General features: G+C 32.3%; 1 protein-coding gene across 1 annotated transcript; it reads right to left on the bottom strand.

Annotated features, from left to right (window-relative positions):
- Positions 1–5598: 5598 nt before the first annotated feature.
- LOC115880262 (heterogeneous nuclear ribonucleoprotein A3 homolog 2-like) lies at positions 5599–13583 on the bottom strand. Its single transcript, XM_030897441.1, has 4 exons — positions 13421–13583; positions 10723–10962; positions 9053–9212; positions 5599–5652 (listed from the first exon to the last, which is right to left on the bottom strand). The coding sequence occupies exons 1-4, from the start codon at positions 13494–13496 to the stop codon at positions 5643–5645; spliced, it is 486 nt and encodes a 161-aa protein (XP_030753301.1). The 5' UTR covers positions 13497–13583; the 3' UTR covers positions 5599–5642.
- Positions 13584–16168: the final 2585 nt, after the last annotated feature.

Raw genomic sequence — 16168 nt, forward strand, 5'->3', positions numbered from 1 at the left:
ACTTAAGCTTTATTGATGAATTGTTAGAGTCTTAAAAACACACACAAAAATCACGATAAGTAAAAAATGTATGGGCACTTTTAGGTTAAATCACTTGCACAACGTGTAATTTTTAAAATTTCTATTTTTGTGCGAAACCGAGAGTGACCATATATCTGGTAGTAGTTTATGTCACTTCAACACCAAAATAATTAGTTTTTTGCACTACAATAATAAATAATACCAAAAATCAAAGAGTTAAAACCAAAAATCAACCGACAAAATATGAAACGGAATCTAACCCAATATCTAAGTATGTACAGCTGATGAAGTAAACAAAAGTCCGCCCGTAGGCTGATCTTTTAATAGAAGGCATTGGATAAGGTTAAATTTCGATTGCGATTTTGAAATCAGAGATATAGACTATAGACAAGCGTGGACAAGCTATAGACTTTTAGTCCATATCTCTGATTTCGATCTATCTACAACAAAGATCTACAATAACATGACGTCACAAATGTAGTGTTCATCTAGAGATGAGCAAGAAATCGCAAACTGCGATTAAATCCCAGCGATTTTAAAATCGCAATTGCAACCTGCGATTGGGTCTCATAGGAAACTGCGATTGCGATTTCTTCTATTTGCGAATCTCAATTTAGGCAACCATAGCTGCGATTTGCAACTTGCGACTTTGTAGCGATTTGCGATTTTGTTGCGATTTTGCTGCGATTGTGATTTTGTAAACTGAGACCGTGATTTCTATCTGCGATATTGAATTTTTAGGAGTTGCGATTTGCGACTTCATTGCGAATGTAAATTTGTGGTCTATTGATGCATTTTATAGTAAACTGCAATTGAATTTTCTCACATTGGATCAATGAATTTTCTCACATTGAATTTTATTCTTATTCAGGGTGAATAAGAATAAAATTATATTATAAAACTCCATAACAACGAATAATTATAAATTGCATTGTGTACATACCGTATGATCGAGAAAAAACGGCGTCAGCGATGGCTATGGAATGAAGATCGCTGTCATTTTATATGTAAATTTATATGGGAAATGTCATTGATGTTCATTTCCCAGCCAACTGGACGCCGTTTTTTTTTCGATCATACGGTACATTTCCATCATCATTTCCAATTATAATTTTGTTAGCCACATTTTTTATCGGCATTTTCTGTTCATTATTGTCTAATTTAAAAGGAAATAATAATATTTGATATACAGGATGTCCCAATATTCCGTGGACATAGAACTACTACCTATTGTTGGAAACAAAATTAGTTCATTGGACACAATTATGGAGGCTAAGTTCACATGTTTATTTCATCAAAAATATACTTAAAAAAAAGATGAAGTGGTAAGATCAAAATTTGAGGATCAGAGTTCTGTCAGAATATTTAATATCCAGACAGAACTTTTTCAGAATAATGAGTCACTCTGTATATTTGTAAATTTTCTCACGAAAACCATTATTTTTGCATTTAATTTCAGAACAAGTTTAATTACACTTTTTGTCGATTATAAGGTACGATATAAATCTCAGCCTTGCAACACAAATGACATATAAAATTATCATTAAAATTCCTACACGGATGTGGATTTTTTTCTACCTTGTTTTAAAAGATATTCCAAAATTTATTGAAAAAGTATTTTTTATTAGATTAACATAAAAGTCAATTTTTTATGGCTTAATGATCTACACTATCGGACAAAAGTAGAGCAACAAAGTTGATTTTTATACATGTTTGAATAAAAAAAATTATTAGGTTGTGATTTTCGGCTATGTTTACTAACACACTATCCTTACACTAAAAGTAATATTTTACAAAATTTTGGTGTACTTTTAATCAATTTAAATATGGTAAATAATAATGATTATAAAAATGAGAATGGGGGGACAAAAATAGAGAAACAAATTGTATTCAACAGATTTTATTGTGTCTTATTTCAACAAAAATATTTAACACATTTAAGAACAATAATAATTGAAAGTAATATATTATTAATTCATAGAATATCCATTATTATTAATAACTTGCTGACAACGACGCGGCATTGAAGCAATCAACTTCTGAATGATATTTTCGGGCAGATTTGTCCAAACTTCATTAATTTTATCTATCAAGGATTGTTTATTTGGAAATATTTGGGTACGACTACGACGTTCTACTTCTTCCCAGAGATTTTCAATGGGGTTAAGGTCTGGGGATTGTGCTGGCCATTGCAAAACTCGAACATCATTTTCCTTAAACCACTGTTGAACAACTTGTGAAGAGTGTTTTGGATCGTTGTCCTGTTGGAAAATAAAACGCAGTGGCATTTCCCATTCTGCATAAGGAAGCATAACATTCTGCATGATATCCCTATAAACAAATCGGTCCATCGTGTCATTAATAAAGTGGATAGAGCCTACCCCATTCCAGGAGAAACAACCCCATAAAAATACACTGCCTTTACCGTGTTTAATTGTAGGTGTTACGTATTTAGGATTAAACCTTGTATTGATTGGTCGCCTCACACGTCTCGTTCCATCAGAATTGAATATTTTGTAGCGCGTTTCATCACTGAACAGAACTTTTTTCCAGTCATTGACGGTCCAGTTTAAATGCCGACGTGAGAATGCCAACCTTGCTGCTCTATTTCTTTCCAAAACTAACGGTTTTTTAGCTGGACGTCTACTAAATAACTTTGCATCTACTAATCTTATTTGTACTGTTCGTATACCAACCGTAATTTTTGGAATTTCGGCAATAATTCTAGGTGCAGACTTCCAAGGATCATTTTGGGTAATTCTTTTGATGCGTCTGTCGGTCATTACCGTTGTTTTCTTTGGCCTTCCCAATTTTGGCACTTTTCTAAGCGTCCCCTGTCATTATACGATGAAATTATTTTAGATACACTGTACCGGGGTAACACAAACTGTCTTGAAATATCGGCTTGTTTGTTACCTTCCATGAATGCATTCACAACTCTTTACTTGAAGTCTTTTGAAATTGGAATTCCTCTTGGCATGACTAATCCAGTATAGAAATGTTTAAAAACATAAAATAAACCTCGCACAATTATTTTGGCCTTTACTTTTGCTAAAACCCTTCGTTGGAATGAATTATGTTGTTCTACTTTTGACGCTTTACTATTGAGCATTTAAAACTAAATGTCAAAATAAATTCATTTGTTTTGTTAGTAAAAATTCTTGCTGTAATGAATACTCATAGCCTACTTCGTAGTTTTTAAATTTATTGTATATTGTATACAGTACGTCTGTCCGTTCTGTAGCTACGGGGTATCCGCGAGAGGGGCAACGATATTCTCTCGATGTTTTTCATAAAAAATTAGACGACGCGTCCCATCAATAAAAATTCGACAAATTTGCAAGTAGCCAATAAAAGAGTACTCCTCAAGTCGACGTATAAAATATATTGCTGTTTATTTAAATGTTTTTTGTCCGCATTCCTTTCATAGACACAGATCCAGCAGACGTACTGTACATTACCATGCATGTATAATTAAAAAATCGCGATTTGCTAATATTTCTCGAAGTGTTGCTCTATTTTTGTCCGATAGTGTATAAACTAGACAAAATTATATAAATCAAGGCAGTGGCGGATACGATATATAGAGGGGGGGCCCATGGGACCCTGGCCCCCCCTAAAATCTATAAATTGCGTTAAATATTAGGCTTTTTGATTAAAAATGGCACCCTAAATAGCATATTCTTCATTACCTTTTATCTGGGCCCCCCCCTAAAATAAACTTCTGTATCCGTCTCTGAATCAAGGGTAGACAATATTCTTGATTCAAAATATAATTTTCAAAAGTTTCGAAATATTTGCGTCTAAAAAGAAATTATAAATTAATTATCTCATGATTTCCCTTCATTATAATAAATTGACGCATCTTACCTTTATATACACGGTGTTTCAAAAAACATGTGCCATCTCTCGTGGGGAGATTCCTCACGTTAAAATAAGATTTATTTTTCATATCAACATAGGTCCCATTCTGCTTTGTTTTGTAGCTACAGGGTGTTAAAGTCTTAATATTTTTTCGATTTATTATAATTTTCTTCCAAGTACGTTTAGTGATTCGAATGAAATTTTGAGGGTAAAAGTTACTATAATTGCTACGTATTTTAATGCTTAAAAAGTGTCGATAAATTCATCAGGGACGTGCATATGGGTTATCACTGCAATATTTAAAAAAAAAACACATGTGCGCCTCTGCCTTTTTTTCTTTTGAGACCAAAATTGAGAAAATACCGTTTTTTAAATGCCATTTAATACAAATTAAAAGTTAAATTTTGTCGAATTCGGCCTCCTTGATGAGATAAACGCAATTTTATTAATCACAATGATTGTGACTAAAAATTAAAAATAAAATTAATAAATTACATATTTTACCTCATTTATTATTAAATATTATTACTGTTAGTTGTTATTAGTATTAGTCCAACGTACAACAGTAAGTAAACTACTAAGACTTTAACACCTTGTAGCTACAAAATAAAGCAGAATCTGGCCTATGTTGATATGAAAAATAAATCTTATTTTTAGTTGAGGAATCTCCCCACGAGAGATGGCACATGTTTTTTGAAACACCCTGTATAAACTCGAATATCTTGAAAACCGTTCACCATATCGAGCTAAACGAAGACCACCTTTCTTAGCTGAAAAAGTCTTAACAGTTTATGTCATTTGTTGAAATTACTGTAACTAAGTATAAAAAAGCACCTATACAGTAGTACTGTCTAGCATAATGGAAAGTACCGTATGATCGAGAAAAAACGGCGTCAACGATGGCTATGAAGTGAAGATCGCTGTCATTTTATATGTAAAATTATATGGGAAATGTCATCTATCGTCATTTCCCAGCCAACTGGACGCCGTTTTTTTTCGATCATACGGTACCTTTTCAGGGCTATTACGGAATTTTACACTATCGTCATCCGCTTTAGCATTTAAATGTGTGTAAGAGTTGATAACATTTCAAGAAAAAAGGTTAACCAATACTCTTAAAAATAAACAAAATAAATTATTTATATTTATCCTTTCGAACTTCTGCGGAAATTATTTTACGGCATATGCTCATAGGAACTTATTATTTTATTTTTATCTGTAGAAACACCCACCGAAATTAGATACACTATTTTTGACACCCCGTATAATTCAATGTTTTCCAATTTTTATGGATACCTAGACCTAGATATCTGGAAAATAATTTTTTTCTATTTGTTGAATCCTGTTTTTCTGGTTACTGTAAGCCCTCTTAAGAAACACAATAAGGATGCCCCAAACACGTAAATCATTGTCAAGGATATAAAAATATTTGTCGACTTGAACCGGTAAGGTCGAACTATTTTGAGGCACATTATCATATAAAGAAGACGGAAACCCCAAGGTTTTATGCTAAACACTAAAACGACAACGTTTCTTTATTAACAAAAATGTTTATTTTAATAATAAATTACAAAATTAGGACTAGGATCTTGTAGCAAATTCGACAGTTCTTAATCAATACATGTTGCTCAACAAAGTAAGCAAAATATCAGTAGTATTCTCCATTGTGGTCAGTCGAAGTCAGCAATCACAGATGTACAAAATATGTCTATGAATGCAAGAAATGCAAAAGAGTTTGTCTTGACTGGATTTTTTTCTTAATAATATCTGAAAAAGAGTAAAAAAAAGTAAAATTAATTTAGAATGAATAATTGATATGAGATGGTTTGGATCGTTTTGGTTTCCGCTGGTTGTTAGTTGTCTAATTGTGAGTTTTAAATAAGACCAAATATTTTTAGGGGTGGTATATTTTGACCCCAGGAACACGTCTATGTGTTTTTGCAATAAAACATGTTGAAAATCGTGTATTTTTTTAATTTTCCTGTTTTTAGAAAACTTTTTAGAACTGCATGTTCACCGCACATTTTCCCACGGTATAATTTTTTAAAAGGGCCCTACTCTACACATAAGGATCTCTGAGAGACTTGAACTGTACAGGGTGTCCCACTAAGAATAGCTCTCGGCTGTATCTCAGAAAGTATTAGCCATAGGGCTTACGGAAGAAAAATATTTATAACTGAAGGGGCTATGAGAAATTGCTGGAAATTATTTTCAAGTTTGTAAAACGGCCGCTAGGTGGCGCAACTGCTATGGAAAATAAGAAAATAGATTTTTACAGAATTTTGTCTAGATAATGGGTACTATAAATAATAGCTTCATAATCCTCAGTAAATTTTGGATTTTTTTGTTAGAACCATTTTCCCCTATCTGCTAAAATAAAGTGGTGGGGGAAGGTTAGATCTGTTTTTCTTTAAATGTTAATAACTCCGGACTGGAAAATCAGAATCCAACAAACGAGGGCTCGTTTAAAAGAGCGTTTCTTACTCTATATTATGCCATAAAAATAATATTAATAAGATTTTGAACGTAGACGCTAGGGGGCGCTTTCTTACAATTTAACAAACATAGCGCGTTTTTTCAAAAAAATTAAATACGATAGTATGTGTTATTTTAGCTGATAGTAAAGAGTAGTAAAAGCTTAAAAAGTTAGCGAAAACCGCATCTTGATATCTTCTTTCAAACCGAAGATATTAGCAAAATTATAATAAATTCCAAAAAATAAGCCCTTATATAATTACCTTATTTTTACCATACAGTATCAGTAGCAATATAGTATCAGTAGTTGTAGTTTGTAGTATCAATGTAGTATCAGTAGCAATATAGTATCAAACGCTGCTAAGACTATCAAAATGTTGATCTAATAACAATTTGACATTTATACTATTATGTCAAAAGCAACTACCGTATGATCGAAAAAAACGGAGTCCAGTTGGCTTGGAAATGAACATCAATGACATTCCCCATTTAATTTTACATACAAAATGACACCGATCTTCATTTCATAGCTATCGCTGACGCCATTTTTATTCGATAATACGGTATTTTCCAAAGCCTACCATGACTTCACTGAATCATCGTTTCTGGTTCACTATTATTAATATCTTAATTATTAGATATTAATACATCTGATATTATGATATTCTAGTATATCGTCGATTTTAAAATAAACTAACTGTTTCTATCTTATTTTTAGGTTAGAATGGGCATAATCAAGAGGGCTACTGATACCTTGTTGTAAAAATAAGGTAATTAAGGGCTTATTTTTTGGTATTTGTTATAATTTTGCTAATATCTTCGGTTTGAAAGAAGATGCGGTTTTCGCTGACTTTTTAAGCTTTTACTACTCTTTACTATCAGCTAAAATTACATACATTATTGCATTTAATTTTTTTGAAAAAACGCGCTATGTTTTTTAAATTGTAAGACAACGCCCCCTAGCGTCTACATTCAAAAGCTTATTATTGTTGTTTATATGGTACAATATAGAGTACGAAACGCTCTTTTAAACGAGCCCTCGCTTGTTGGATTCCGATCATCCAGTCCAGAATTAATAATATTCAAATAAAAACAGATCTAACCTTCCTCCACCACTTTATTTTGGTAGCTAGGAGAAAATGGTTCAAACAAAAAATATTCAAAATTTACTGAAGATTATGAAGCTGTTACTTATAGTACACCTTATTTAGGCAAAATTGTGTAAAAACTCAATTTTCTTATTTTTTGTTGCAGTTGCGCCTCCTAGCGGTCGTTCTACAAACTTGAAAATCATTTCCAGCAATTTCCCATAGCCTCTTTAGTTATAAATATTTTTTTCCGCAGCCGCTACGGCTAATATACTTTCCAAGATACAGCCGAGAGCTATTCTTAGTGGGACACCCTGTACAGGGTGGGTCAAATTGGACACTTTTAAAGATGAAAACTGATATCAGCATCTGGGCCTCATTTTTTTTAATCAAAAACAAGATGATAAAAACTGCACATCGATATCTATTATCGTTTCAGAGTTACTGGGCGTTTTTTAAAATTGTGCATTCTTAACAAATCGCTGTAACTTTTTTGCTATGGAAAATTTTGTGTTTTTGTGAAAACATTTCCAAAACACCTTTTTACTTAGAATTTAATAGTTTAAGATTATTTTTTTATTTAATAATTTAAGAGTTATCACCAGAAAAATTGTTTTTTTTATATGGAACACCCTGTGTATTTTTAATTCACCGAAAATTCTTTCTAAAAATACAAGGTGTCCCAGAAATAAGTGCAAGTATTTAACTGGTAGTATAGTTCAACCCCAGAAACACGCATATGAGGATTTTTTCGCGAAAAAATTTTTTTGAAAATACGAAATTTTTGGAAAAATTGTTTACTATTTTTTTTAGTTTTTAGTTAAAAAACATTATTTCTTGATAATATGGCAACATAGGTATTAGATTAAATTTACAAGAAAGAAAATCCAGAAAAGATCCAGTGGTTCTCAAAATTTTAGCTTAAGTTTAGCTAAAGTGAAATAACTCCGTTATTTTGAATTTGAGAAACGATAAAGAGAAAATATGTTTCTTTTATCGAGATCTACCACCCCTTAAAATACTTGAACTTATTTCTGGGACACCTTGTATAGCACACTTGATATTTTATTCGAGTTTCCATCGAAATACAAAATTTTTAAAATGTCTTCACTTTCAACTAGTAGGCTTTGGACCCCTTATTGTATAATTTGATCCCCGTATTGTAAATGTTTTCATAAAAAACAAAATTTTCCATATTTATAAAGTTTTTTAAGCGGATTTTTAAAAACGCACATTTTCGAAAAACACCCTGTAACTCTGAAACCGTCATAGATATAGATGTGCAGGTGTGGGTTTTACCATTATGTTTTTGATGAAAACTGAGCTCCAGATACGGACATTAGTAAATCGAAGAGATGAGATTTGCTATCTTTCAACATGCTGAAGATTTTTAACTGCCCAGACCACAGATTTGGCGGGGACTGTACAGACTATAGACTGACGAAATTATCTTTTATAAAACCTGAACGTGTAGTGTGGAAAGAACACTATCGATTTAATTTTAAGATCAGAACTGTGCGATTTGGCATGCAGATTAAATCGTTGCGTTTAGAACCCCTTCCATATAAATTATTTTTTAAAAAGTATGATTAAATGATACTTACAGTCCGCCTTCGCCTCCTGAACCTGCTTGTGCTTGAGCTTGGGCTTGGCTTTGAGAGAAACTGGCTGAAAATGGACCAAATCCGAAAGAAGCTGATTGAGACTGGGCTTGAGACTGTGCTTGAGCTTCACCTCCTCCTAATCCTCCACCGAAACCTCCAGCTGAAATAAAATAATACAGTCAATTTAGTACAGTCAATCTCATTTTTTTTATCTGAAAAAATAAAAATGTTATAGGAGTGAGCCACTTTCGAGACGCCCCTGGTATATCTTTTCTAACAAAAAATTATAATTTAAAAGGGTTGGCAATTGGGTGGTTTTGAATGTATTATTAAAAATTAGAAGACATTTTGAGACCATGTGTAGAATTCATAACGTTATATATTTAGTAACTATTACATTTTTATTTACAAAAAAAGGTGTTAAGTAGTTTAAATATGTAAAAACCGAATTATATTGTAATCTAGTGATAACCAAGTGTCTCAAAAATACAATACTTGCTAAATAATCATTTAGCATGCAAAAGAGAATTGAACAGTAATTATTATGATATTTTAGATTTTCAATATTGTTATAGAAATGTAGATAAACTAGTAGCTAGTAGACAGCGGCGGATCCAGGATTCGAGAAGGGGGGGGGGGGTAGACACAAAACTTTACTCAAAGTAGCAGCTTTACAATGATTTAGTCATCTTCCGGTAGAATAAACAATGTATTACAATTTTTACTAGTAATTTGCGGGGATGTACAGGGTGTCCCATTTTGCTTGAAATCATACAGTATCTCCGTTATTAGTGAAGATAGAAGAATGCGGTTTGTATAAATCTGTCTCACTTTTTTGTCAAACGGAAGATGCTGTTACCAAATTATCATAGCCTTTTTCGTTTCTGAACTGCAGGGTCTTTATAAAAATTTTGCAGTTTGGGACACCCTCCGTATCTCTGTTATTGTGAAAGGTATCGAGAAGGTGAAAACTGTTTTTGTAGAACTTTTATGTTAGAATACAGTGGCGCACAGTCTGTTGTTCCACGATTTTTTTTGAAGGTATGAGCTAAAGTTATATTTTCTTAAATAGAACACCCCGTATATTTATAAATCATATGATCTGGCATCATAACACAAATAACTCTATATTTATTTTTACTATTTACTGCAATATTTAAGAGTTTTTATTAAATGATCATTTTTATTAGTAGGCCGCGATTGATAATAAAAGAAACAAAAGAGTAATAGTATACTGCTATATATGTCTTGTTTTATTTAGGGAGCTAATATTTTTTTTATATATCAGGAAAACAACACCCTACCCCTTTTTGTAAATCTTGGAAGCTATCGTACCAGAACTTTTAGAGAATATATTTCTTTAGATAATTCACGTGAAATTAACTTTGGAAATGTTATTAAATTAAACAACCATCTTCAAAATCAATAAATTGGACCTATACGAAATGGATCCATGGGAAATGGTGTCATAAGATGACCTGCCAGATCCTCAAATTTGTCCGTTCTCGATTTTTGTATTTAGGTATTTGTTTTTGACACTCGACAATTGGACACCCTGTATACTCTTGTATCAGAAAACAAATCCTGAGAAACTTGTAACAGACTTTTACTTATAGACGTCCAGATATTTTGACCACACCGTGTTGATAATAACTATTATTTAAGCATACCTTGAGCTTGAGCCTGAGCCTGTGCTTGGGCACCTCCATATCCACCTCCGTAACCAGGACTGCCTCCGTAAACTGGACCTCCTCCGTAAACTGGACCGCTGACGTAGATCGGTCCTCCTCCGTAACCTCCTTGTTCGTAGCCGCCTCCTCCGTGTCCGTATCCGAAGCCACCTCCAAAGCCGTGACCTCCAAGACCTTTGTATTTGTGGAAATGTGGGTCTGCTGCCCGGGCTATTCTAACTAAAATTAGAGAATAAAAATTTCTAAAGAAGACATTTTATGAATACCTAGATTAAATTAATTTAATACCTAATTAGTCTCAAGTGTATTCTGTACAAGAGATTATAATTATATTATTTTTTTAATTTTAAAAATTATTTTCGTTGACTTTTACACAAATCAAGAAAAAATACGGGATGGGTAAAAACTACCCCCACCCCTACATACATTTTAGTATAAATATTTTCCAATTCAACAATGTACCGATTTTTTTTTCGTAAAATGGTCCTTCTAGTGTTTAATACATTTTGTCTCTTGCAAAAAAACGCCACCGCGCGCGCATACTTTTTGAGGAAAAAAATATTTTTCCGAAGCTGACTTACAAAAGATATTTTTTATCACATCAAGCTAATATAATTTTTTGTCTTATCACTCATAATCTAGTTGGCGAAAATATGGAAAATTTTATGTTAGTCTCACAAATTAAATTTACAATAAGCTTCATAAAAAGCTTTAATAATATTACTTTTAAAGAATATACATTTTATACTAGGAATAAATATTAAGTTCGGGAAAAATAATCATCTCTTTAATTTTTTATTTACATTTAATCAAAGACATCTAGTATATGCATTAGCATTATATATATATTTATGTGGTTTAGCATTATAAGTCAAAATTCAAACTAAGGTCAATTTTCTATATTTTTTACTACCAAATGATAATATCAATATACAGGGTGGCCCGAAACGTATTCCGGAAACTTCGGAACCATAATCTGCAGATAAAAATAAGTAAAAAGGTTCGTATAAATGTATGTCCAAAAATGCTGAGTTTCGGAGATACGGGGTGTAGAAATTTCATTTTTATTTCGATTTTTTTCAAATAATTTAAGAAGTAACGTCAATATTTGGATGAAAATTGGTGTCTGGGAGTTGACGTAAGAAATTTAAATTTGATTACCTGTCATTACTGACATAAATTAAACATGTTGACTAAATAGTTACTAAACTGAAATAATAAATTTTAAATGTTTTTGGAGCAAAAGTTCAGCCTTTGAATAAGAAGACTAAGGAAGGAGCATAATGCTATCCATGTATTCAGGCATGGTGGGCTGAAAAAGGACCCTAGGGTGGGGATCCTTGACAGTTCTGTTTGACGATTCATTTGACACATTTGAATTCGATTTGAAATTTTGTGGATTTGTCAGTCTTTACGGAGCTTATTTTATGTTATTTATTATTTATTCTACTACTGATAGTTGTATAAAGGTAGTAAATCTAGATGGAAATTGTGGCAGAACTTAAATTAACAGTGACACTATCGTGATTTATCGAAAAAGACTCTAAAATGGTTGGTTGTGTAGTGTGCGGTAGATCTCGGCAAAAATCAAGTGAAATAATGGAACAACTTTTCGCTAGTAAGTGACTATATAATATACATACGTGTAGTAAACCGATCATTTATGAAATTTACTTAAATTAACTAATTATATATTTTTTTCTTGCATTTTTGCTTTTATTTTCTACTTGTCAAAGATTAGATGTCAAAGAATCTAGATACCTACGTCAATTTGACTTACCTGCTTCAGTAGCGTATCGGATGTTTGTGTTAATAAATAATTATTAAAACTTATCTCTTTTTATTATAATAATATGTTTTTAACAATTTTAATAACTACCAACATTTATTCACAACGTAAAATAAAAAAAAATATTGAGTCTACCCCAAGTCTACCCTACATCATAGTTTTACATTTTTTAAATAAAATTAGAACGGCACTGATAAACCGGAATTTAAGTCGGTCATATTTGAGTCCTATCGCGGTAGACCTAAGATTATTGATATGCTCCTTCCTTAGCCTTCTTATTCAAAGAGTTCAGCAGAAACTGTTTATGATTAATTTAAAAAACAATAAAATTTCCCAAATTTATTATTTCAGTCAAATAACTACTCAATGTGTTTATTTTTTCCCAATAATGACATGTATTGAGTATTTCCATTCTAAATATCTTGAGACCGGTTGCTCGTAGTGATTTTACCGAGAGACATATTTTACGTAAAAAGTTACGGAGATGTATATTTTTTCACTCAGTAGTTTTATACAGGCATGGACGACAAGTTATTACTGTTCAAAACAGTTAAAACACGTGTAGGTGGCGCCCCCTACAAATAGGAGTCATATTAACATCAAAATCAAATTTCTCATGTCAAAAAACTTCCAGACACCAATTTTCATCCAGATATTGACGTTAATTCAGAAATTATTTGGAAAAAATTGAAATAAAAATGAAACTTATACACACTGTATCTCCGAAACTAAGCATTTTAGGACATACATTTTTATTCGAACTTTTTTACTTATTTTTATCTGCAGAATATGCTGCCGAAGTTTCCGGAGTACAGTTCGAGCCACCCTGTATATAACAAAGACACAATACATTTTGAAATATTAATTAACAAAAAATAACCGACTTACCATTTTTCTCATTTAAATCTACCGGACTACATAAAACTTGCACGAACAACACAAAACAAACGCCCAACCTCAACATTTCGAACAATTTCGAAACTATTGTCCAAAAAAAACAAACCAAGAAAGAACAACGCGTTTTCGAATTTCCCGCAAATTAAATAGTCTCCATTTTACCTTGCTATATAAGATAATCCCCACCAATGGACGACGCTCGTTGGTCTTGAAAGATTTTGTGAATTTTCGAAGGTTGCTTGTCCTTAAAGTCTCCATACACTACGGTTATTTTGCTCAGTTTTAAAAAGGAATAGAAGAAAATAGTGCAATGCTCTGAAAAATATACAGTCACCTGCACGAAAAACGGGCACCTCAAAATTGTGATCTATTTTAAAGTTATACCGGGTGCGTCTCACAAGTGACTCGCCCCTATAACTATTTGGTATGTTAGCATATGACACAAATTAGGATTGATTGACGTATTCAATTGTTTTTGGTTACTTCCTGTTTCACCGGAAATGACTATAATTGCTGATTTTTAAATAACATCCTCCGTATATTTCTACTTTATTCGATAGAAAAGGACACTCTGAATAGAATGACATTTCATATGTCATCTTTTGAGATTTTCACATATGGTTTATTTGAAATTGTAATATGCGGTTCATAACGACAATTTGACTCAAAATACCAAGTGTATAGTACCAAATTATTCGTAAAAAATGCTTTTTCCAAATATGCTAATGAGCCACCCTTGTTCCATTTAAAAAAATTAAGATATGATTTGGGTATCTTTTAACCGGTCAGGACAAGACTTGAAAAACATTAGACGATCAAAACTATTTTTCCAAATGTTCTTGATTAAAAATTAGTGTTTTTAACACAACCATGGCACTCCAGATTGAAGTTTAAAATACGATTTTTTTTAACGAAAATGTCAAAAGTGGACATATGATATGTGATTCTATTCAGAGAATCATTTTCTATCGAAAAGTTGTAGTCATTTCCGGTGAAACAGGAAGTGACCAAAAACAATTGAGTACATCAATCAATCCTAATTGATGTCATATACTAACATACCAAACCTGGTTATTTATCTGGGAAAATAAAAAGTTATAGGGGTGAGCCACTTCGAGGCGCACCCGGTATACATATATTTTGTTCTAGTGTACCGATTTTGATTATTTTTTAAGCATTTTGTAGCTAAATTATTGGCTAAGGAATTTAAAAATTGTTTTATCAAATAGGTACATCTTTTTTCGATAGTTTGTTTTTTTGGTTCATCTCAGGTAGCTTCATTTTTGTTGAACATATTCGCTTTGAAGGAGACGCTAACATTTTTTCGTAATTTGTATTCTGATAATAAAATGTTACAGATTTACCGAATAGTAGTAGTAGTAGTAGTAGAATTAGAGATTAAATAAAAGAAAAAAGAAAATAATATAATAAGAAAATTATTACAAGGTTATTACTAATAATACCGAATATTACACACACCTCCCCTCCCCATACTTTCCATTAAATGGCATATATCCTCCTATTGAATAGCCACCCATTGTTCTAGAACTGGTCTTCGTAACTCATCCAATGTTCGAAGGGTGGGTACTAAACTTTTAATTTTCTTACCGAGCATATCCCAGACATGCTCGATAGGGTTTAGATTTGGAGTGTATGGTGGCCAAATCATTTGTGGGATCTTAACATGATTAAGGTATTCTCTCATCTCTACCATCTTGTTCTTCTTTCTTAAAGCAACTATAGCGGATACAACTTCGGGACTTAAAATCATCTCTGCTAGAGGAATTGCCCAAGAGACAATAATAATAATGATTTTTCAACGACAGTGACAAAAGTGTGACTAATGACTAAGAATGACGTGTGATTAATGACTAAGTGTGATGACTAGGTGTAATAAATGACTAGGTGTAATAAAGTGTGATTAATGACTAAAGAATATAAGGACATGTAACGCCCATATACGGGCTGCAGCAGAATTTGTGACCTTAGACGCCATTCTTTTGATGGCAAACAATGAGTCATCATCTGGTCACCAGCGACAATTTTAGCGATTTTTAATAGTTTGTGTGTAATGAACTATGGATAAACTTTATTACAATGGTGATTAGTTGTTCAGCTTTCAAGTGTAAAAGCAGCATATATAAGAAAGTGCCAGGAGTTACGTTTCATAGGTAAATAAACAGTTCGCTCCACCTTTTTAGATTTTCTTAGTTTTCTTATTGAATTCGATAATTATTTTTCTGATATTATATGTACTTGATGTGTGCTATACGTCGATACTAGTTTTGTACCTTTTGTTAACATTTTAATACGTTTTTTCGTAATTAATTGGTATGATACCACCGTATACACCATATAGGCGTAATCAAAACATTAAGAAAAATATGTGCCACGGCACTGTTTGGTGACATCGTAACAATTTGCTCTCGGGTGTTATTTGTCCTTGGATTCTTTAGTCATTGGACATTACACAAATTATAAACACGATTTCATAGGTTCTGCTTTATTGTGACTGCATCTGTTCTGCTATTATTAGCCGACCAACCAATAGCCTACCAGGTATGGTAGGCTATTAAGATCGGCAAAAAAAAAGTTTTTTTAATTTCACTCAAAATAAGTTATTTGGGTCATAAATGACCCAAATACAAAATATTTTTATGGTGTCTGTGTGTCTGTCTGTCCGTCTGTAACACAATAACTCAAAAACCGCTAAACCGATTTTAACCAAATTTGGCACAA

The sequence above is a fragment of the Sitophilus oryzae genome, unplaced genomic scaffold, assembly GCF_002938485.1.
Source record: "Sitophilus oryzae breed Bouriz unplaced genomic scaffold, Soryzae_2.0 scaffold_1620_pilon_pilon, whole genome shotgun sequence".
In the NCBI taxonomy this organism is placed as follows: Eukaryota; Metazoa; Arthropoda; class Insecta; order Coleoptera; family Curculionidae; genus Sitophilus; species Sitophilus oryzae.